This window comes from Haliaeetus albicilla, chromosome 20 (assembly GCF_947461875.1).
Source record: "Haliaeetus albicilla chromosome 20, bHalAlb1.1, whole genome shotgun sequence".
NCBI classification, from domain to species: domain Eukaryota; kingdom Metazoa; phylum Chordata; class Aves; order Accipitriformes; family Accipitridae; genus Haliaeetus; species Haliaeetus albicilla.
The window spans coordinates 4,146,027-4,169,130 of NC_091502.1; the positions used below are offsets into that span (position 1 = coordinate 4,146,027).

The following is a 23,104-nucleotide window of genomic DNA, read 5'->3' on the forward strand; positions in this document are numbered from 1 at the left end:
AAAACTGCAAAAATAGGATACGATTCCACCACCAAATGATAGCATTTTCACTGCTTGCCCCTGAACGGCCATAGTTGTAGAAGATGTTTGGTTAGTTAGCCCAGGAACCGCTAAAGTCTTGCCTGGAAATAATGCCAGTTAATGGTAACATTTATTGTGCTGCAGCGCAAAGCATTTAAAAATCTCATCTTCCCATGGCAAAGCAAGGCTTGAAGGCAGAGGGAAGGAAAAAAAAAGAGATGGATACGCACTGAAATAGTTTAAAATGCTATCTTAGAAAATCCAAGTGCACAACTTCTTTCGCACAGCTTTCCCCATTACTTCAATTCTCTTGCTCTGCTACACCAGTAGAAAGAGCAAGCCAGTGAAAATACAGATACAGAAAAATAAAACAACCTACACCAGAGGTAGAGTTACAGTACGGAAGAACTGTAAAACACTGTTTAAAGGCTCAAATACGTATTTCATAGTTAAAAGTCATGGGCCATCCTCTCTCTAAGCCAAAGATGCTGGACACACAGTCCACTAACAGGGATATAAAATAATTTGGGGCTCTCCCACTCTTCAGCTCTCCGTCTCTGGCATTGGCATTGCAAGGTTCTGCAACGGGACCAGTCACCAGGACCAAAGTTCATTTTTCTGAAGAGGAAAGGGGAGATGCCCTCTCACCAGGCACTTCTGTGGCAGGTTTCCCAACCCTTACATCTCATGGGTTGGTTATTTTAAGATCCTGCCTACTCGCCCTATTTCTAAACTGGAAGTTTGGGGACAAGTTTACAGCTAGCCCAAACCCTGCCTTGGCCATTATAGAAGCCCCTTTAGATAGTCATTTACATTAAAAAGTAATATAGACCCATGTCCAGGGAGAAACATCCCCTGAGGGTTTCTTCAGTCTCTCTCCAGAAAACATAAGCTAGGGGCACCTGTGCCCCAACAGGTTTCTCTTCCAGTCCCTCCATTAAAAAAGGCCAGGCCTACTTCTTCACACTCCTTTCCCAGCATTTGCTCTCCTTCGTGAGCCCCGTGACTCCACCGTGTTCTCCACTGCGGTGCAGTTTCAGCATCTCTCTCATGAACAACTACACTGTGTTTCTGCGTAGCGGTGCAAAACTAAGCATGCTGCAAACTCCATCAGCCTTATAATCCTGTTAACCTTATTCTCTCTCTTGCTCTGTCTGCGCGCTGTCTTAGATCTATACTTAGACTGTAAGCTCTTCCACTCCGAGACTGAATCCTGGTGGACTTTAAAGCACAGCACACGCTTAGAGCTGCATAATCTGCTCGGAAGGTAACACGCTTTGCTCTGAGCACCAAGGGGCTGACATGGAGAACAGCAGCTGTTTCCTTTGCAAAAGGAACACAGACACGACACAATCGCTCTCATTGACACATTGTCAGGAAGGGAATAATTATTTAAAGCAAAACCCAATGCTGGAAGAAGAATAAATGGCAATAGCCAGCCATGAAAAACATCAAGATCAAAATCAGATTTGTAATCGGCACCACAAAGAATTTCTAGAACAGGGCTCTAGCAGGCATACAGCTAAAAATCCAGCCAGCCAGCTCCTTTGCAGATGGGCTGGTTTATTATAGGCAGGATCTGAGAAGGCAGCCCTTTTTTTGACCTGTGCTCTTTGATAAAAAGTGTTTGAATATATCATGAGGCAGGAAGATCTGATTCAGAGTGCTACCTCCACCATAGAGTTGATTCTGAACGAAAAGCTGTAAATCTCTAAGTAAGTAAGTGCCACAGTTGTGCCTTTCCCAAATCAGAAGACAGCCTGACAAGCTTATGTGATGCATGAGGTGAAGAAACATGTAAAATATAATCCTCTCAAGTGCTCAAAGCCATTAGACATTTGGAAATTTACCCTGTAACATTGATAAAACCTCCAAAATAATAGTGACTAATTTCTGCTTACTAATTGTATTTGCTATATGCCCACCTAGTGTATTTCTAATTGACAGAAAACAAATACAATACTTTATATTCTCTTTACAGCAAATAAAAAGCTGCATTTTAAAACTAGTCTCAAAACAAAAAGTCCAGTAACCACGAAATTCCAAACAGTTTCTTTGGTCATGGGGTTTTCATTCAATCTCAGCTGAATTCTCACTTGCACAGGATCAGAGACACCAAAACATTTATGGAAACAGACAAATCTGCACAGTGTCATCTTTAGTTAACTGTTTCAGAAAAAAGGCAGCAAAGAACTTGCAGCACTAACATATTTCATTTCATACTAACTTTAATCTCAAATGCTATTTATTTGCTCTTGGAGCTTCTATACATATGTGTACCCACACTGTATCCCACGCAGCTGCAGACGGAGGACTCCTAACATCTGTTTGCGGAGGTGCTGCCAGTGGTGACCAGAGTTTCTGGCTTCTGTCTAAGCATATATGCACAGCAGATGTCCCCCCATACCTTTCTCTGCTATTAACCTCATGTATTGGGTTTGCGTGGCAAGGTTTTGGTAGCAGGGGGCTACAGGGGTGGCTTCCGTGAGAAGCTGCTAGGAGCTTCCCCCATGTCTGACAGAGCCAATGCCAGCCGGCTCCAAGAGGTCGAACCCATCAGTGACCCTGGTAGCACCTCTGGGCTAATGGATTTAAGAAGGGGGGGGGGGAAATGTGCAATTGCAGCCAGCAAGAGGAGAATATGTGAGAAACAACTCTGCAGACACCAAGGTCAGTGAAGGAGGGGGAGGATGTAACTGGTGAGTGATCTCTCCCTGCCCTTATCTCAACCCACGAGCTCTCGTTATATTTTCTCTCCCCTGTCCAGCTGAGGAGGGGAGTGATAGAGCGGCTTTGGTGGGCACCTGGCGTCCAGCCAGGGTCAACCCAGCACACCTCATTATAACGCTTACCACCAGGACTTTCTCATCTTCCAGTGCGGTCTCTTCCTTACGTTGCCCTACGCATTCTGCATCACACTAAGCCCAGGCTGGCTGCTTCATTCACCCCTGGGTCTCTGTCATGTCCTGAGCCAGTGGTGAAAGGAGCTCCCACTTCACAGGGGCAGGTAGCTGCAATCCAGTCCGTCACAGATGGTATCCACACTTGAAGGCAGCTTTCCACTGCTGGGAGAAACCTCTGCAACAAGTAGTTGGGGTTGGGAGACACACTGCTTTTTAGTGGTTTGCATATATAGAAACCACTGATTGGAAAACTCCGCAGGAAAATCCTATCACTTATCCTATCAAGTCTTGCAGAGGCACCTATTTTATTCACTGATAAATCAAACTCCAATTTTGGTCAGCATTTTTTTTTTTTTTTAATAAGTGAATTCACAAACAGGCAAACATTTCACCAGCAGTACCCTGGCACCTTCCATTCAGAATCCATTGATTTGTTTTCTATTGTAACATTACCAATTACAACATTTAAAACAAAGAAGGGGCTCAAGTTCTTCACAAAGACTTATATTTCAAGAATGAAACCATTCATTGTCTGAAGTGCCAGTTTGATAAACATGTATGTAATTGCAAAAGAAATAGCTTGGCAAGGTGAGTTCAGTGCCACTGACACTGTGTTTTTCAAACACTTTTTGAACCTGGTCCGAGCAATCCAAGACCATTTAAAACTGTAGCCGTGCCTTCTAGTAACAATTATGTTCAACTGCACCTATTGGAAGAGTAAGACTGAGGACTTAATGTTTTGAACTTGGGATCTAAAACATTGAAAAAATGCATAATACCTTTAAAAAAACAGCTGAAACAAAGACCTGCTGATGTACAGCTAATCTTATTTAGCATACAATACCCTCAGCAATGTGTCTATGAATTTAAAAAAGACTCCCAGCTAGCAGAACAAAAGCTATACAAATCCAGTAACACCAAGATGTGAATCCCTCTGCTTACTCACCACTGTCTTGCCACATTTTCCATTACTTTCTTCCTATTGACCTTGCCTCTCCTTGGCACTGTCACATATGGACAGGGATGCACTGCTCTAGCCATGAAAAACTCCTAGTGACAACAGTAATGGGTGCTAACGTACAGTTAACTTTAATTCTTAGAAACATTTCTTTTATTAGTGAATTTGCAGCTATGAATAACTAAAAGTTACATCTGATATTCTTTCTTAGTGCTGCAAACTCTGGCCCAAATCTTACTAATTTTACTTAAAAAATTACCTGGCTCAGAAGAATATTCTGCCAAATTATATTTTCAGTTACCCAGGACAAAAACTCAGTACATGCTGTAACATTAAATAGGAAAATTTCTACCACGTGTCCACCCTTCCTTGGATCCGAGGGGTGTATACATCAGGGTGAGCTTGTAGAACAGTAATTCTGAGAAGAGTAGAGTTCCTAACAGAATACCCACCTCAAGTTTAGTGTTGCAAATGATCTTTTTATCAAAGGATACAAACATCCCTGATTACAGAAGGTACTTCTTTTTTTTTTTAAATGTCAGACAAAATAACTTCAGGAGTTGGGTGATCTTGTAAAATAAACCACTACTACCTAAATATTTCTTACACCATTACATCATCAAGACTACTGAATTTTATTATTTCTCAAACTCAGTAGAGTATGGATAAGTTTTCCTTATTAAAAGCAGCAAAAATCAAGACTCATAGGAGCTTTTAATTAAAAATCATCATGATATCTCACAGCTAAAATAACTGTTTCTCAGAAAAATAAAATGCATTAAAACCTTGTCTGCTACAATAAGATTTAAGAAAAAAAAAATACCTCAAATGTAAATTGTTCAAGTACAGCCAGTGTGCAATTAAACTAGTTAGAAAATATAATTTAATAGTGCTTTGTTTCAAAATATACATAATATTGAAAAGTACTTAAAACCAAGAAAGTGAATATTTACCAAGTTTCAAACAGAGTTTCATCAAAATGAGGTAAATCTATGTCACCTGCCATTGAGCTTGGTGCTGAAATGGAGAACAGGTCTTCAAGGATATCCTCCCTAGTAGGACTTTCAAAAGCAAGTTTTTTCACACTAGGTTTGCTTATTGTATGAAGTTCCAAATTACTGTCCTTTACAGGACTGTAATAATTGTGGTCCTCACTTGTCATTGCTGCTTGTGGTACACTGGTCTTCTCATCGGACGCTGTCGTTGCAACACTGCTATCCACCATTTCCATATACATACATTCATCTTCACTTTTTGGAGCCTCTAAGGAAGCAACAGTTGAAGTAGGGGACAGTAATTCTGCCAGAATTTCATCATTGTTATTATGGCTAGTGCACCCTGATACAGAGTTCGCATTAAATTCAGATTCATTATCTGCAACATCAATCTGATACTGCAGTTCCCTTAAAAAGCTCTGCAATAATTCACTGTCATTGTGAGATTCAGTCTGTGATGGGGTGCTTACATCTCTACTCACAGGTTTTTCATGTTTCATCTGTTCCACTGCCAGCCTATCCAGTGAAGCCAACTTCTTCTTTTTAGCATTAAGTTTTTTTAACAGTTTTAGGCGAAGTTTTTTTGTTTTGTCACTATCTGACTCTTCTGCCTTCCCAGAATTATAGCGAGGTGAATGGAACTGAGACACTTTACCTGAGGTACCCAACGTACTTCCTGACTTATTCCAAGTTGGACCTTCAATAGTGGTATGACTTGCTGTTGGAAGACGAGTGCTTTGAGAAAATCCTTTGAAATTTGATAAAGGATGAGTATTATTACTCTGAGGAACCACTGACTTCGGGGTCTCAGTTGTTTTGTTTGTACTTCTGCTTTGAAATCCACCAAAGTTACTTGCTCCCTTAACTGGCAACCGCACTTCACTTATTTTTTGCATTGAGGGAGTTTTGCAACTTCTCTCATTCTTGAGAGCTGAGGCACTTGAAGGCATGAAAGAAGTATTCTTGCTTAATAATTTCTTTACCCAGCTTCCTACAAATCCTCTTTTTTGGTCTTTGTGTGAAGGCTGAAAGGAATTATTGGAAGAAGAAGAATTGGCATCCTGAGAATTAACTACAATTTTGCTTGCATCTTTCAAGTCAGGTGATTTTTGTATAATATTCTCTACTGGTGACAACTTCGTGTTTAGCTGTAGTTCTGAATTTATTCCATGTTCTCTGTTAGGTAAATTAGTTCTGTCATTTATTCTTTGAGCAAGTGATGAGTCAGATGGGTCGGCGTTGGGGGTTTTGGGCACAGGAGAAGTAATATTTGCTGAGTTCAACTCTTCTAGAGGTAAGCAAATGCTGGAATTTTCATATAACATGCATTTATTCTTCATAGCTAGACTAGTTGCAGCAAACTCTCCTGTATATGGAGTGTTAGGTGAAAAAGCTGATTCCTGCTGTTGAGGTGTGCCCACTTCAACAACAAGGTTATTTCCCACCATCTGTCCATTCAGCAGCGATTTACCTTCTGAGTCAACTTGAATTTCTTCAAGCATCAGTGTTACAAGATCATCATGTGCCAGATCTTCCAAACCATGATGTACAATACTTTCATCCTCAGCTACCCGCTGCTGTTTCTTATCTGGAGTTCTCACAGAATCCTCTTTGCAATGTTCTTCAGGTATTTTGTCTACAGTGTTATCAAAACCACAGTGCAACGCTGTGGAATTTGAGTGTACATTATTAAGAGGAAAATCTTCTATGTTTTTACTCTGGAACTGTGAATTCAGTTCTTCTGGCACATGGGATGTTTTCTTTTCCCAGATAACAATATGAATCTCTGAAGGAGGAACTTCAAATCTTTTATGTCTCTTGCAATATGGCCCCTTTAAATCATCACACTCAAGCCAAGTTCCTGAAAAATAAATAGCAACCAGTGGACTCAGAGACTTCTAAAATGGAAGTCACTATTGTCAGACGCTTGTCAAATATTTTTATCAACCCATTCCCCTGACAAGCAGAAAAGAAAGGTTTTTTTCCTCCATTCTTTACTACATCAGAGAAAACTGGGAGATCTCCACGGTAAAATGATCAAACACAAGCAAAATTTGCAGCAATATTATTACAGGTCAGAGTAGGTCAACAAAAAAACAAAGCTAAGTTTTTTTTTGTCTGAGCTAATGATGCTGACATCTTATCTGAAAATACAATCACAGGTCTGAGGGAAGAACTATATCTCAAATTAAGTTTCTCTGTAGACCTTTACATTGCCTGGGTGGAAGGCACAGGGGTTTAAGAGAAACTGCTCTTTTTAATAATCTGCCTCATCATCTGCAAATTCTTCATAGATCATGAGCAAAGATTTCACAGCTTTAAGAATTTCAAAATAGGTGTCTATGATGTGTAGGATGTTCCTAACTAGGCACTTCCCAGCTGCTTCCTCTTCCTATTTCTTCTTAAACTCTGGCAGTATGATTTAGACCATTTTCATTTTGTCACAATACTCGGTAAGATTGCACTCCATTCTCTCTACAGAAGTGTGAGAATCAATATATCAACTTTTCACCTTCTCTGATTATGGAGTTCCCATCAATGGTACAACCATCATACCATTAGTAATGCTTCTAGCATGGATTTGTGCCTCCCGCCCCTCAGGTGCAGTAAAGTTCACAAATGAAAAGAAACTTCATTAATGCTGGTAGTTCCACAGGTTCCCTCGCTTCCCGCAAAGAGCGGATTAATAACTGGCTTCAAAATAACTGATACCATTTGTCCCACAGCGATGCTCAGACTGTATTTTTTAACATCTACAAAGTTATGAAGGGAAACAGCTCTACCCAGATAACTTTTTGCCAGTGAGTAGAGCGTAGGACAGAACACTGCTGAATAAATCAGTTAAACCTTCACTCTGAGTAACAAACTTCCCACAATTATTCATAAAATTTTAATATGAAGTTTAGAAGGCAGACAAAATAAATCCTTGTTATTACATGTGGACTGCTGAGACTACTGCAGTAACCCATAAAACAGTATTTGATGTAGACTCATGAAGTATTATAATAGAATTTATGGTTCTTACCATCAGGATTCAAAGACCAGGTTATGAAGTGCTTCTTATCTGTTTGATACTGAACAATAGAGGTTATTTGGTAGGTGTCTTCTTCAAACTGAAATGAATAGTTCTTCAGGTTGTTATGTGGCAAGCCTTCTACGAAATGTAACATTAATATTGAGGGTACTCTATAATAAAGAAACAATGAAGAACCAGTTTATTACAGCAAAACAGTGGCAAAAGTTCCTAATGAAAAAGTAAGGCATCTCAAAGAGTATGTAGTTCTGCCCTTATTGTTCTACTTCCACACAGGACTCTTCAGATTGCACAGTAGTCAAGGCATAAGAATACCCCAGCTGGGTAGTCCATTTTGTTATAGATTAGGGGAAAAAACACCACCACATAAGGGATTTTGGGGAGTGGGAAAAAGGTGAAAAAAAACCAGGAGACAACTGTGCCATAACCACAGTAGGAAAGGACATTGTTCCCAAGTCAAATTAGTAAACAGATGATCAAACAACAGTTTTATCCACCAACAGCAGGGGTTATGAAAAGGCTGACACTGGATATCAGCTGTATATAGTCACTACTTGGTAGTAAGTATTTATGACCTGGCCCAAACACAGGTGCTGGTCAGCATGTTAAACACTGCTCTATGTTTCATGTTTATTAAATGCTGAAACGGCAAAGAGTGTTTAAGAATGATCTAGAAATCTTAAAAAGTGACTATTTATCAGAGTTTAAAGTTTAGAATCTCTGTAAACCCAAGATAATAGTTTGGTTTTGAAAGTGATATGCTCAATACATGAACTCTCAGAATTTTATGTATTTTATTTTCAAGTTCACATATTCAAACTTACTTTTCCAAAATCATCTGTCTTCTTTGAGATCTATCACTACAGTTATTACATGGTCCAACATGAACAGCATTAAGTGGATGCCAGTCAGGGATTATATTTGTGAATGTTGTTAGTGTTTTCCTAAATCTGGACATACACACACACCAAAAAAAAAGGAGAAAGTTGAGTTGCTGATCAGAAAACAATAATTATACACACTTTACCAGGAGAAAAAAAGTTATAAAAATGTTATGACAAAGCCAAATTCTATTCATATTCATGCCAGTTGTGTGAATTCCACTGTGACTGCATCACATCCAAGTCAGCACTGAATTCAGTTCTGCCAAACAGTATCAGTCACCGTTTGTTTTCAGCAGCTCTGTGGCCTTCAGTTTCACATTATTTGCTCTCCCTTAGCATATTATCTCTGTTTCCTTTCCAACATAAGACAGAGCTTGTACCAGGATCTGCATAATTTACTAGCTAATACAGAATCTCAAGGAGAGAAGGAAGTGGTAACAAATTACCTCAGAATCCACGTTATACAAGGTCTTGTTTTCAAAAAACAGTACATTCAGAGCAGAGATTACACAGAGGTTATATTGTATGAAAGTACAATGTACGGGATATTAAAGTGAAATAACGTAGTTTATTCATTCATTAGCCACAGAAAGGGCTTCCTTTATATTCAACCTAACCTAGATTTTTCAGCTTCTTAAAAAGACACAGTATGTAACAAAGGCTCTTGAACACATCCTATTAACCAGGACTACATATTAGCTAGCAGTGCAACAGATAGCATTAATCTCATCTCACTCGGGGATCTAGAATTTTATTGTATAAATCTAAGATAGTGGAGAGAAACAGGTATTTTTCAAGTAAAGTGAGCTGTCTTCTGAAGGTGTCTCTCTTTTTCTTCCGACTCTAAAAAGAGCCTAAATTACTAGCTTGTACCTGCAACTACACAGAACTAAATAAATTCTCAAGAAATTACTTCCCTGTAATACTATTTTAAAATAGATAAATTATGTGAGAGAATCTCTGATTCTTTGTAATCCAAATGAATATTAGATATTCTCCAATAGCAAAAGTGTACTAGGCATATATTCTTTAGAACCACAACAATTTGTATACTCGCAGCAAAATACCAGAGTGAGCATGGCCAGGGACTCACACAGTTACCTACTATTTCTTTCTTAATTAAGTGATAACATGGTTTCCTAAGACATGACATAGCAGTAAACTATTTGCAAACGTAGCCTAAAAAAGTGGATCATGTAAAACTTCACCAACAAGCTTAAGCTGTACAAAACCTGGAGATCTGTAGAAAATAAACTATTACACGCAGATTTAAAAAGGTAAGGTAGAACAGTTATATAGAAGCTACTTAAATAAAAATCTCACCGGTCCTGGTATTTGTAGCCACAACATACACATTCAAACTTCCATGAAAATGAATGCAAGAATAGTTTCTCAGCTTGTTGATCCAGTTGTAAGAGTAGAGGGAGTGCAAACACTGGACTCTCCTTCTGACCTTCAAATATGGGGCAGAAAAAACAGTCACTGAATATTTGAAATCAGCTTTCAGTACTTCAAAAAGGAAGAAAATAAGCTTATTGCTATGATTTTAATACCAGTTATCCCTTCAAGGCTGTATTTCTAATCCTCACAGCAAAGGGACTGATCCATGTTATTAGGTTGTTATCAATGACAATTTCATGGCTGAAGCATAGTTACAAAGATGAGAATATGCTCTCTAAAATGTCAAAACCAGTCAAGGGACAAACCAGCTGATCATACTGTAAAGTATGTGTATGTCACCAATAAAACCAAATGTATCTGCAAACTGTCTTGTATGCATATGTACATACATATTTTTATGTACTGACATACAAGGCTTTACATGTAGAGTTTCCTGAAAGCAAGTACTGAGATGCTGCACTAATTACTTACCTAGTTCACACTTAAGCTGAGGCTGAAGCTGTGTAAACATTCTGTTTCTGATTTCATTGAGATGAGATTCTGCTGTTGGAAGAACATCTAAAGAAAAAAGTACATATGTCTTCATATATTTATGTGTAACACCCCCACCCTTTCACACACATATGTACCCCTAACACACACTCATTCTCTGCAATCTGATACCTTCCATATTGACCCATACTTGCCTAAAACTGCTGGTAAAATAGCCAATGCTTGGTATTAATTGATTTGAAAATTAGAGAAGAATTTACACAAGTTATACACATTTTACTGCAGTCTGCTAACCAGAAATTACTTGACCTGACTTAAATTATGGCTAACAGCGTGTACCAACAGCTAGATAGTAACAACATTTAAGGATAGTGTAACCAGACATTACAAACTCTGGAGATTTGGAGATTAAGAGTAGATTTTAAAACCTAAACATTAAGATCAAAAGACAAAAAAATGGCTTACATGCTTTCTAATGATTTATACAATTTATAATAAAATATTTAAATGTGTTGCTCCAGATTAAATGCTAATTTCCTAAGTCAGCCTTTAAAACAGTAAAAATAATTTTTTTAAAATATATTTTATATATCTTAGTATGTCTTTTAAATTTGCAAGTTACATTGTTTCTACACAAACACATTCTTTAAGCACAAGCAAGAACATAACTTCTACTACACAATCATGATGATAACCTCTACAAATTAAAAGAAGGATTTAGAGTAGCTGTTGAAACTATTACTTATAAAATCTATGATATAAAAAAGGTAAACAGAAGTTTCTTGCAGCTTTATTGCTTTTGATTGTTTTTAAAACAACTGTATGTAAAAGATGCTGCAAAATTACACAGAAGGGCAGAATAAATACTACACTTTTTCTCCACAACAGTACTCTTCATCCAATCCCCTCTCCACTGTAGCCCAAATAAACTGATTTGTTTTGCAGCAATTCCTGGAAGTGAAAAGGCTTAAGTTAATCTCAGACGACACTATATTCCAACACCTAACATCTCCATTTAAGGGTTCTTGCACACCAGAGCTCCTTGGCAAACAGAGCACAACAGAGGTGAAAGAAAAACATCTCAGACAGGTTCTGCAATGGTAGAGGGCTTCCAGGTAATAGCTGAAAACCTAAAATCAAGCAGCCTGACTTTCTGGCAAGCAGAGTATATGAACTACTTCAGAATCTTTTTGGATTTCTTTTTTCCCCCTCTGTAAATAGTATGCTTTCTCTGCCACAAGGTGGGTTAAACCATTTTTGATACACTTATTATTTTTCCCAGCAAAGATAGGACATTTTTAAAGTTATCAAATGCTGTTCTGGGACTATAGTCTCTATATTCAAACACACACTTTTCGTGGAATGCCTGTGGAAAAACAAAAAATCATGAAAGGTACTGGCTTACCAGAGATCTGTATTAATTCTCTAACAGATGAGCTCTTAGAAGTTCAGACTTATGACAGCAATGGGTCAGTTCAAGACGACTAATCATAGAATCATAGAATGGTTTGGGTTGGAAGGGACATTAAAGATCATCTAGTTCCAACCCCCCCTGCCATGGGCAGGGACACCTTCCACTAGACCAGGTTGCTCAAAGCCCCATCCAACCTGGCCTTGAACACTGCCAGGGATGGGGCATCCACAACCTCTCTGGGCAACCTGTTTCAGCGCTTCACTACCCTCACAGTGAAGAACTTCTTCCTCATGTATCATCTAAATCTACCCTCTTGCAGCTTAAAGCCATTATCCCTTGTCTTATCGCTACATGCCTTTGTAAAAAGTCCCTCTCCAGCTTTCTTGTAGTCCCCCATTAGGTACTGTAAGGCTGCTGTAAGGTCTTCCTGGAGCCTTCTCTTCTCTAGGCTGAACAACCCCAACTCTCTCAGCCTGTCTTCATCAGACAGGTGCTCCAGCCACCTGATCATCTCTGTGGCCCACCTCTGGACCCACTTCAACAGGTCCATGTCCTTCTTATGTTTGGAGCCCCAGAGCTGGGTGCAGTACTCCAGGTGAGGTGTCATGAAAACGGAGTAGAGGGGGAGAACCACCTCCTTCAACCAGCTGGCCAGGCTTCTTCTGATGCAGCCCAGGATACAGTTGGCTTTCTGGGCTGCAAACACACATTGCCAGCTCATGTTGAGCTTCTCATCAACCAACACTCCCAAGCCCTTCTCCTCAGCAAAACCAGATCTTAGTTTAAGAGTCTTAAACTGAATCCGCAGTACAGAAAATGATCAAAGACCATACTAGTAGATTACAGTGACACATCCTCCTCTGACTCCAGCTGTGCTGCCTAGAAGGTTGCCCCCAGCTGCCCATCACTGCCCCTGTGCTGGGAGGTTAAAGTCCTCAAACCTGTTAAGCTGCACTCACTAACCCTCTCCAGAAAATATGAGCCAGGTTAATGTGTTTGACTAATTTTGACTGAAACAGGTTAGGAAGCACTATCATCCACAGCACAGCTTGCAGACCTCAGGGGAAGCATTCCTTCAATGAGCACAGCTGGAGCCAGAAGAGAACATATGTTCCCAGCTTTACTATTTTTTGTGTGACAAAGCACTGCCCACTTATACAACAGAAATGATTTTGAAGATTAAGATTAGAACAGCATCCTCATATGTTAACCAACAGAGGGGAAGGAAACAAAGTGAGGCTCAATTACATAAACAATTCACAAATTCTCTATGTGGGATATGACAAAAAAATTCAAGAGATGCTTAGTGTTTGATGCTTTCAAAGTGTGCATGTTTGCCCCAAGAAAAACAATATCAGAGGTTACTGGGATTCTGCCAGACAAAGCACACTACTCTGCAAATTCACGGTAATGAGTTGTAACTCATTCTTTTGTGATCTTGAAATAGAACAGAGGCATATTTGCTAAATTCCATATTTTGTAGCAGATCAGATCAGTCTGAATACGAAGAAACAGCAGCTAAATTTACTCACCTTTTACTTTACTCCTTTTACAGGTATTCAGAAGCACAGTTGCTTGATTATATTTTGTTAAGAGTTTCTGGAGTAAACATCTTCCATCATTATAGTCTTCTGCTAGAGCAAATTTTAATGTTTCTAAGTGTACCAGCGCTGACAAAATACAATCTAACCAACAAAGATTATGCATGTTTCTCCATTGAAGACATAAATCTGTGTTATTAGTGGAACCTTTACCATCTTTGAGCAAAATTTCTGATGTTGTTGAGCAAAGTTCAGAATTTGGCAAGAGTTGTGTTCTGCAACTAGAAGTCTTAGGCGGACTTTCTTGGTAGTTGTTGGCGTTGGTGGTTGTTTCAAAATCCACCTTCTGCATGCAGGACTCCACATTGTTACTAGGTTTTTGCTCGTCATTTTGTAACACATCATGTAGGCTTGACTTGGGAATACATAAGCTATTCTGATAGCATTTAACAACAGGGTCTGTATTAATAGAATGCTCAACGTCTACCACATTATTAGTTCTTGCTTTTTTTGGATGTGATTGAACAGGAGAAAAGTCACTGATGTTACACAATTTCCTTTTCTTATGAGTAGGTGAAACTTGATGATTTTCTGAATCAGCAGAAGTAATTATGCTGTTTAATGGTTTATAACCAAGTGGGTAGATACACTACAGGAAAGAAAAAAAAGTTATAGTGAAATCAATTTCAGGTGAACAAAAGCTAATAAATATCACATACCATACTCTTGAAATGGAATATAGGATTTCTGTAAAGTGATATTTTAATGAAATCAATACATAAATTCAACATATGTATGACAGAAAGGGTGTTTTATCCAACCACTGTCTTATAAGCAATTGTGAAGTAAATGTATCAGTAGTGATAATCAACACTACTTTTCTAGTAAATACTTCCAACCCCTGAAAACCACCTAATTTTGCTAAGGAGAGTCCTCTTCTCTTACTCACCTAAATCCATTCCTTTAGGGCAAAGATTTGGCATTATCATCTTGTGCCTGAGACTACTGGTGCCAAAACTGGCAAGGTAACTTTCAGGCTAGCCTGATGATTTAGACCAGGTGTTTGTAGGGCCTTACATATATAGCTATTCTGCAACCAGAATATAGTCAAATCGCTATTACCAATCTCCAGAACGATACTGTGATTATTTAAAGCAGGGAGGGATGGGAAAAGCAACTCAGAGACCCATATCTAGTCTAGTCTACTAATTTAAGGGCACCAGTCCATATGGGATTGCTATACCCTCCCCCCATACAAAGAGTGGTGGAGAAAGGAAAGGCAGCAAAATCATGACTCAAATATTAAGCAGCAAAGAAATCCAGCTAAGGTTAAACTTAAAAGGGAAAAAAAAAAAAAAGAAAAGAAAAACATTGTAATTATACAAACCTATTTGCATTACCCAGACTTAAGGAAGGGAAAATGGGAGACTCACATCTGCAGGAGTCATGTATTAGTTACATGAATCATCAAATTTTTGCCTTGTATTCTGATTAGTACAAAAATTTATTTAGTACCACTTGTGCTCCTGTATTGGCTTTATGTGGCAAGGTTTTGGGGGGGGGGGGAGCTACAGGGGTGGCTTTGGTAAGAAGCTGCTAGAAGCTTCCCCTGTGTCCCACAGAGCCAATGCCAGCCGGCTCTAAGATGGACCTGCCGCTGGCCAAGGCCAAGCCCATCAGCGATAGTGGTAGCACCTCTGTGATAACAGATTTAAGAAGGAAAAAAAAAGTTGCTGGGACAGACAGAAACGGCAGCCAGAGAGAGGAGTGAGAACATGTAAGAGAAACAACCCTGCAGACACCAAGGTCAGTGAAGAAGGAGGAGGAGATGCTCCAGGCGCCGGAGCAGAGATTCCCCTGCAGCCCATGGGGAAGACCACGGTGAGGCAGGCTGTCCCCCTGTGGCCCAGGGAGGTCCCCACGCTGGAGCAGGTGGGCGCCTGAAGGAGGCTGTGACCCCGTGGGAAGCCCACGCTGGAGCAGGTTCCTGCCAGCACCTGCAGATCTGTGGAGAGAGGAGCCCACGGAGCAGGTTTTCTGGCAGGACTTGTGACCCCGTGGGGGACCCACGCTGGAGCAGTGCACTCCTGAAGGACTGCACACCGTGGAAGGGACCCACGCTGGAGCAGTTCGTGAAGAACTGCAGCCCATGGGAAGGACCCATGCTGGAGAAGTTCGTGGAGGACTGTCTCCCGTGGGAGGGACCCCACGCTGGAGCAGGGGAAGAGTGTGATGAGTCCTGCCCCTGAGGAGGATGAAGCGGCAGAAATAACGTGATGAACTGACCGTAAACCCCATTCCCTGTCCCCCTGCACCACTGGAGGGGGTAGGTAGAGAATCTGGGAGTGAAATTGTGCCTGGGAAGAAGGGAGGGGTGGAGGGAAGGTGTTCTGAGATTTGGTTTTATTTCTCATTACTCTCCTCTGGTTGATTGGTAATAAATTGAGTTAATTTTCCCCAAGCTGAGTCTGTTTTGCCTGTGATGGTAATTGGTGAGTGATCTCTCCTGTCCTTATCTTGACCCACGAGCCCTTTGTTATATTTTCTCTCCCCCGTCCAGCTGAGGAGGGGGGAGTGACAGAACGGCTTTGGTGGGCACCTGGCGTCCAGCCAGGGTCAACCTGCCACAGTTCCCTTGTTATATAAGCAAAACTCTCCTTTATTCATTTTAATCTATTCTTTTTAATTCTTTAGGGTAGCTAGCTATGCCTAAACACCGCACATACACAGGTTAGCTATGGTTTTGTCTACATACAGGCAAACATCATCCAGCCTATGGACTCAAACGGGTCTTGATTTCAACAGTCTGCTTACCACCAAAACAAATCTTGAACTTAAAGAGGTATAACTGCTGAAGATAAAGGCCCCTGCACAACCAAATAAAACTGTTAATTAGTGTAATACCTGAGGATTTTCACAAAGAAAAATGGACTCTTGAAAATTAATGCGGTAAGTCCGTAAAACTTGAATCTGGCCCTTCTCTTTGCAGACTGGACAATATTCCTGCGCAGTTGTTTCCACAGGATTACAGTTCTAAAAAAAAAAGAAAACCACAGTAGCATAAATTTATGTATTTCATATATTATCCCAAGGTAAGACATACATACATACCAAGATAGAAAACCAACGTGCAACTTCTAAATATAATACCTAATACAATATAAAAAAGTAAACTAGATTTTTAAAAAAATATTTATAAGATATATATTTGTATGGTAGTGTTCTAAATAAATTTATCTTTTGATTTAAATATTCAAATATTTAATAAGGTATCTTTAACAATGCAATTATGCAACATTTCATTCTACTTGAACTAAACCACAGGACACTTATTGCCAGGGAACATAAGCTCAGATCTTTGAAAGACAAATCAATTTTCATAGGAATGCAAACAGTTGTAAAAATAGTGCCAGTAAAAAAGTCATAGGCACAGATTTACTTAGAATAATCTTTCGCCATTGTTATAGATTTCCGTGGAAAATAATTTTGAGAATTTTTTTTGTAAAATTAAGACCAATTAAAAATCTCTCAAAGCAGAGAAAAATATGAACTTTGCACACATGTAAAACAAGTTTCAACTGACTTTTCCCAAATACCCCACCATGTGGAGTGTCGATTTCCCTATACCAGTCCCTTCTCCAATCACTTGCAAACCATTTGTAGTCTTCTGGGTATCCATCATTCTGAGCCACTGGCTAATTTATGTCACTTGTTACAATGTCATGACCACTAAGGATTTTTCAAAGACTCCTGAAAAATAAGAAGTGAATAAAACAATTAAAGAAAAATTAGATTAAATTTTGGGGGAAAAAAAAATGTACCAACAATAATGCAGCCTGTATATTCTGTGGAAATTAATTCAGAAGAGTATTTTCTTAACTGAAAATACCTATTTTCTAATGCAGATTATTAACTCAAAACTTTAAATTAAGTCACGTAATAGATTTAACAGCTTTAGGCCCTGAATCTGCAAGCTTATCTATTCTTTGCACTCTACAAGGTCTCACATATTTTCCAAGTGCACTATACTTGGCAGAAATGTAGATGTCTTGCCTGGGCATCTCAGCTTACTGCATCTAACCCTCAGAAAGAATGAACTTCTTTAAAAATGGCTACCGTAAGATCCCATACAGTTATAGAAGGTTGCTGAGGAACATTAAAAAAAAACAACAACCAACCAAAAAAACCCCCACTGTTGTATCTTTCAAAACAGTGAATTTATTGCATAATAAACTATTAAAAGTTCATCCTGCAAACACAACAATTTTTAACTACAGAAGGGCATTCTGCTGTTACTGCCACTTTCTGGAAACTTCTTCTAATGTTATTTTAAGGACGTTACAGACTTCCTAGCAAACTAAAGCTCTTCCAGAGGTATCATTGCTATGTAACTCTACTGCATATTTTACAAATGACATTGACTATTCCCTTTCAAATGATTTCTCGAATTCAGGCAAAATTTGGGCCTTTCTCACATATTACACACAGACACATTTGCGGACGACAGATTCAGTATGAACCAGCTGCACATCAGAAGGCAGCTCCTTAAGTCAATTCCATCACTAGCACTGAGGATAACTACACCGTGAATCAGCCAGAAAAACACAGAGGTTTAGAACTACAGGAACCCAATTCTGCCCCTGTTGACTTCAAATGGAACTAACTAGAATAAATATGTATCTCTTTTAAAAAGCGGGAGGAAGTTAAGGTAAGTTGAATTGCAAAGTCATGAACGTAATAGCTTTCCTTCTGCCATGACTGTTCTCCTTTCATTACTTTCACTGAATGACATCCTCTCCCACACCATGATGTCCTTTCAACCCTTTCTTACACTACAGCACTAACTCAGATTATAGTTCCTTTCGGAAAAAAAAAAAAAAAAAATTTCCTAAGGCATTCTTGGAGCCCTGTGTAAATAACATTTCAACCCAAAACCATTTATAATACCGGACAAGGAGAGACCCTACAGAACTGGACAGAATGCTAAAAAACAACAGAGCATGAATAAAAAAAGCACAGTAGGAAAATGTAACAACTCATTTCAAATCAGTTCCCAATGGCTACTTAAGAGAGGGTCAAAATGAGATGACAGTGTGCCCTATTGACACTTTCAATGTGTTCAGCAGCATTTTTCAGAACTACCAGGCTGCAGCATGTCAAGACAGTATACCTTGACTTATAAAACTAATAGTTGTAAGGGAAGGTAAGAACATACAAATATCAACCCACATGCCTTAGAGCGTGTGTTTAGTTTTTGGTTTCAATGTAGAGTTGGAAGGTGTACAATAAACAGCATGGTCCCAGGCTCACTCAAGGTAAAAATTAATGAATTAGCTCAAAGTATACAAGCTTTTTGGACTATACAGGAATGGCAAGCTCTCCAATTCTTCAGAGTGGCAACAGCACTATCGCACTGTGACTCAACTCTGTTATCATATATTTGGTCTAGCCAGGAACTTGATTTGACTTTTAGTCAATTCCTTGGCCTGGAGCAGTCTCAGCTCTTCAGAGTAAATAAAATACATAGATCACATGACTGGAACTGTAGGCAATTTCTCACCACATAAATACAACACACACTCAAAAATGTTAATAACACTAACAACCCACAGGTTATTCCTTTTTAAGCATGCCTTGGTTTTACAAAAAGTATTTATATCTTTGCAAGTCCCTGTTTTCCCTGTCATCCCTCTCAAGAGGAAAGCAAGTATTTTTTTCAGTTATGTTCTCTGTTACTTCTGCTCTTCTTTTGAAAGCTTAAATACTGCTCTGAGATGTACAATACCTCCCGCAACTATGATGACCCAGCAATAGTACTATAGTACTGGAGTCCAAGACTTTTATTGCACTTATGAATCTAATAAATATTAAAAAAATATTAATTGTCCTTTTATTTCATAGACATACATACAATAAGCAAATAAAACAGGTCTGCCAGTACTAGATACGCAGAGCGGTACCAAGTGGCCTGTCTGTACATTTCAGTATTTGTAATATTACAGCAAGTTATCAGTGATCTTTGCACAACATACAAAATTCAGGCATCAGATCAACAGTTGCCAAGAAAAACAGCCAATTAATAAAAGATTGCTGTATCAAGTACTAAACAACCCATCGGAGCATTACAGATGGGAAAGTACACAGGAATGCCCTTTCAAGCTTACTGGGTCATGTTTTAAGCCATTTATGCTACTTTCCCTCTTTTATCCTGGATACTTGAAAAATGTAATGCAAAATATGCTATGGACCTGATGTAATTATTAAGGCTATGGTTATGTTTCCTTAAGTAGATGAGTTGATCTAAAGGCTTGCTGCTGCAGAATAGGGAGGTCTCTCATATTTTTTTTCTTCTTCTTCTTTCTCCCACCACCTTCTCTGACAGCTCACATCCTCATGAGACTTTCCACAAGCTAACTGAATGCACAGACCAGTAGAAAACTCAATAAAGCACAAGTTTTTCTGCTATTCTAGTGAGTTAAATTGGCCTAGGAAAAGATCTGATGAGCTACAGAGCTGACAGGGCAGAAGACAGAAAACAAGAAAAAGGTGAGGGACTGGAAAGATATGGGTTTGATGGATAGACTGTTAGATGGCTAAGGAATTGGCTGGATGGCTGCATTTGACAGCTCAATGTCCCTAGTAGAAACAGTAATGAGTGGTGTCCCTCAGGGGTCTGTACTGGGACCAGCACTGTTTAATATCTTTCTTCATCAATGACATAGACAGCAGGATTGAGTGCACCCTCACTGAGTTTGCAGATAACACCAAGCTAAGTGGCACAGTTGATACCCTAGAGGGAAGAGATGCCATCCAGAGGGACCTTGACAGGCTGGAGAGGTGGGCCTGTGTGAACATCATGAGGTTCAACAAGGCCAAGTGCAAGGTCCTGCACCTGGATTGGGGCAGCCCCTGGTACCAATACAGGCTGGGGGATGAATGGATTGAGAGCAGCGCTGCGGAGAAGGATTTGGGGGTGTTGGTGGATGAAAACCTGGACATGAGCTGGCAATGTGTGCTCACAGCCCAGAAAGCCAACCATATGCTGGGCTGCATCAAAAGCAGTGTGGCCAGCAGGTCGAGGGAGGTGATTCTGCCCCTCTACTCCGCTCTGGTGAGACACCACCTGCAGTACTGCATCCAGCTCTGGGGTCCTCAGCACAGGAAAGACATGAACCTGTTGGAGCGAATCCAAAGGAGAGCCACGAAAATGATCAGAGGGATGGAACACCTCTCCTATGAGGAAAGGCTGAGAAAGTTGGGGTTGTTCAGCCTGAAGAAGTGAAGGCTCTGGGGAGACCTTATTGCAGCCTTTCAGTACTTAAAAGGAGGCTTCTAAGAAAGATGGAGAGACTTTTTACCAGGGCCTGTAGCGACAGGACAAGGTGCAATGGTTTTAAATTTAAAGAGGATAAATTTAGATTGGACGTAAGGAAGAAATTCTTTACAATGAGGGTGGTGAGACACTGGAACAGGTTGCCCAGAGAAGTTGTGGCTGCTTCATCGCTGAAAACATTCAAGGTCGGGTTGGATGGGGCTCTGAGCAGTCTGATCTAGTTGAAGATGTCCCTGCCCATGGCAGGGGGGTTGGACTAGATGATCTTTAAGGGTCCCTTCCAACCCAAACCATTGCATGATTCTATGGTAAAAGAGCTATGGACCTTTTGATAATAGTGATCTGTACCTTGTGAAACAGTACCTTATAAATAAAAATCAGTTACAAACTGCAGTAAGCAGGTGACAGAACACTGATTACATTACAGTGATAAGAACATCTCCTCTTTGTTTAAAGCTAAAGGCACACTTAAAAATGACCTTCTTGTAAATCACTTTACAAGTCTTCTTTCCTTGATCAAGGGGACATTGAAAAGATTAAAAGAAACAAAAGTCTGAGGAAAAAAAAAGAAACATTTCCACTGTGTTATTAGTTACCTATCCTCTCCTTATACAAGAAGAAATCAGAGTATTAAGTTTTTTCTTTATCTGAGCTAGTAACTATAAATATTCAATCACAGCCCATCAAAAAAACCCCCCTAAAACCAACAAAACCAAACAATCTTGGCCACAAAATGTATTCTGTTAAGTGCAATAGTAACAAGACATCATTGCTGTCACAAAGTAACTCTCTCTACAGGGAAGCCTGTAAGTGCTGGGCAGAATTGCAAATCTCCCTTATGTGGAAGCGAACAGAAATTTCCTTCCTGCAAGAAGCCTAAGGCAGACTAAAGCAAATAGAGATAAAACTGATCAAGTTGCAAAATAAACCAGCATGCAGCGTTATTACTCCGCTGTTCTAAAAGTTTCCAATACAGTCAACCTCCTCATGCTAAATGCTTATATAGGTGTATGACAAGGGACAGGGACTGCGCGTTTTGCTGACAAATCATTCAGCCCTTCTGAAAAAAACGTGCGTTAGCGTGGGAAGAAAACAGCCTCAACTAGCGCAGTTTATTACAGCTTCAGCTAAGAGGTGTGAGATTTCAGGAAGGGACTTGGCGTCGGCAGAGCCTCGGTCTCTGACCCAAGGCAGTGGAAACGAGGGGCACGGGGGTGGGATGCCAGCTAACGAGCTGCCAGGGCCACGCTGGTTGCTGCCCTTCCTTCCACACCACGAGCTGCCCAACGCTTCCAGATGAACCTATGGCTGAACAGCCTCCTTAGTTCCTAATCCACACCCAGCGCGATCCATATGCAATGGCAAGGCTGCAGAAGAAAATAAGCGTTTGTGGAGTTAATTGTTCGAACATAAAACCGTGCAAGGGGGCATATACCCACATACACGCACGCACCAGTACCTCACCAAGCGCACCCTCCAGCCTCCCCCGCCCAGAGGCAACGCACACCTTAACCGCACAGCTACTGACGTGAAATACTCAGTCGGCATTCAGAAACCCCCCGAGACAACCGCTCCGCCACGGCCCACCCCCCAACAACCCTACCCCGCCCCAGCCTACCCCCGGGCCCAGCGCCGGGGCACGCCACCACCAAGCCCCCCCGCTCCCGGCGACACCGACTCGGTCCGGGGGCTCCGCTCTCTCACCTACCGCCGTGCCTCAGCTCCCCGCGCCGCCGACTCCCGGCCCTTACGGCGACCGCGCTCTCCCCGGCGCCCTGCGAAGCACACAGCAGCCCTAAACCCCAGCTCCCCCCAGCCGCGGGGCCGCCCGCCTTCCCCTCAGCCATCTTTCCCGCCCGCCTTCCCCTCAGCGGTCCATTCCCGCCCGCCTTCCCCTCAGCGGTCCATTCCCGCCCGCCCGCCCGCGCCGGCCGTGACTCCCCCCCGCCCCGCCGCCGTGAACTCCCCGGCCCTCACCTCAGCGCCGAGCGTGCTCCGCTCCGCCGTTTCCGGCGCGTCCCCGCCGCCATGCCGGCCCGCCCCGCTCCCGTCAGGCCACGGAGGCGGAGCACCGCCGGCGGGCGGGAACGGGGCTGCGCGGCCGTTGCGAGCAGCGCCTGAGGTAATT

At 40.9% G+C, this 23,104-nt stretch overlaps 1 protein-coding gene across 4 annotated transcripts; it reads right to left on the bottom strand.

The window, feature by feature from the left end:
* Positions 1-3,412: 3,412 nt before the first annotated feature.
* USPL1 (ubiquitin specific peptidase like 1) lies at positions 3,413-23,062 on the bottom strand. Of its 4 annotated transcripts, none has more exons than XM_069808047.1 (11): positions 22,954-23,062; positions 22,685-22,751; positions 17,298-17,393; positions 16,548-16,676; positions 13,635-14,292; positions 10,668-10,754; positions 10,119-10,248; positions 8,736-8,861; positions 7,903-8,063; positions 4,836-6,738; positions 3,413-3,630 (listed from the first exon to the last, which is right to left on the bottom strand). In XM_069808047.1, the coding sequence occupies exons 3-11, from the start codon at positions 17,298-17,300 to the stop codon at positions 3,621-3,623; spliced, it is 3,207 nt and encodes a 1,068-aa protein (XP_069664148.1). In that variant the 5' UTR covers positions 17,301-17,393; positions 22,685-22,751; positions 22,954-23,062; the 3' UTR covers positions 3,413-3,620. The 4 variants fall into 4 exon arrangements, with proteins under 4 accessions (XP_069664148.1, XP_069664146.1, XP_069664147.1 ...); XM_069808045.1 differs by having other exon boundaries at positions 17,227-17,393; XM_069808046.1 differs by having other exon boundaries at positions 17,227-17,393; positions 22,681-22,751.
* Positions 23,063-23,104: the final 42 nt, after the last annotated feature.

What these genes read in the sequence shown, in the direction of transcription:
- USPL1 (XM_069808045.1), bottom strand. Translation starts at nt 17,325, where the DNA reads ATGATGGATACCCAGAAGACTACAAATGGTTTGCAAGTGATTGGAGAA. An exon ending in TGGTGGGGTATTTGGGAAAA is followed by an intron (nt 16,677 to 17,226) that starts GTCAGTTGAAAC and finishes TTTTTTTTTTAG; the next exon opens with AACTGTAATCCTGTGGAAAC. An exon ending in AGACAGATGATTTTGGAAAA is followed by an intron (nt 8,064 to 8,735) that starts GTAAGTTTGAAT and finishes TCTTTATTATAG; the next exon opens with AGTACCCTCAATATTAATGT.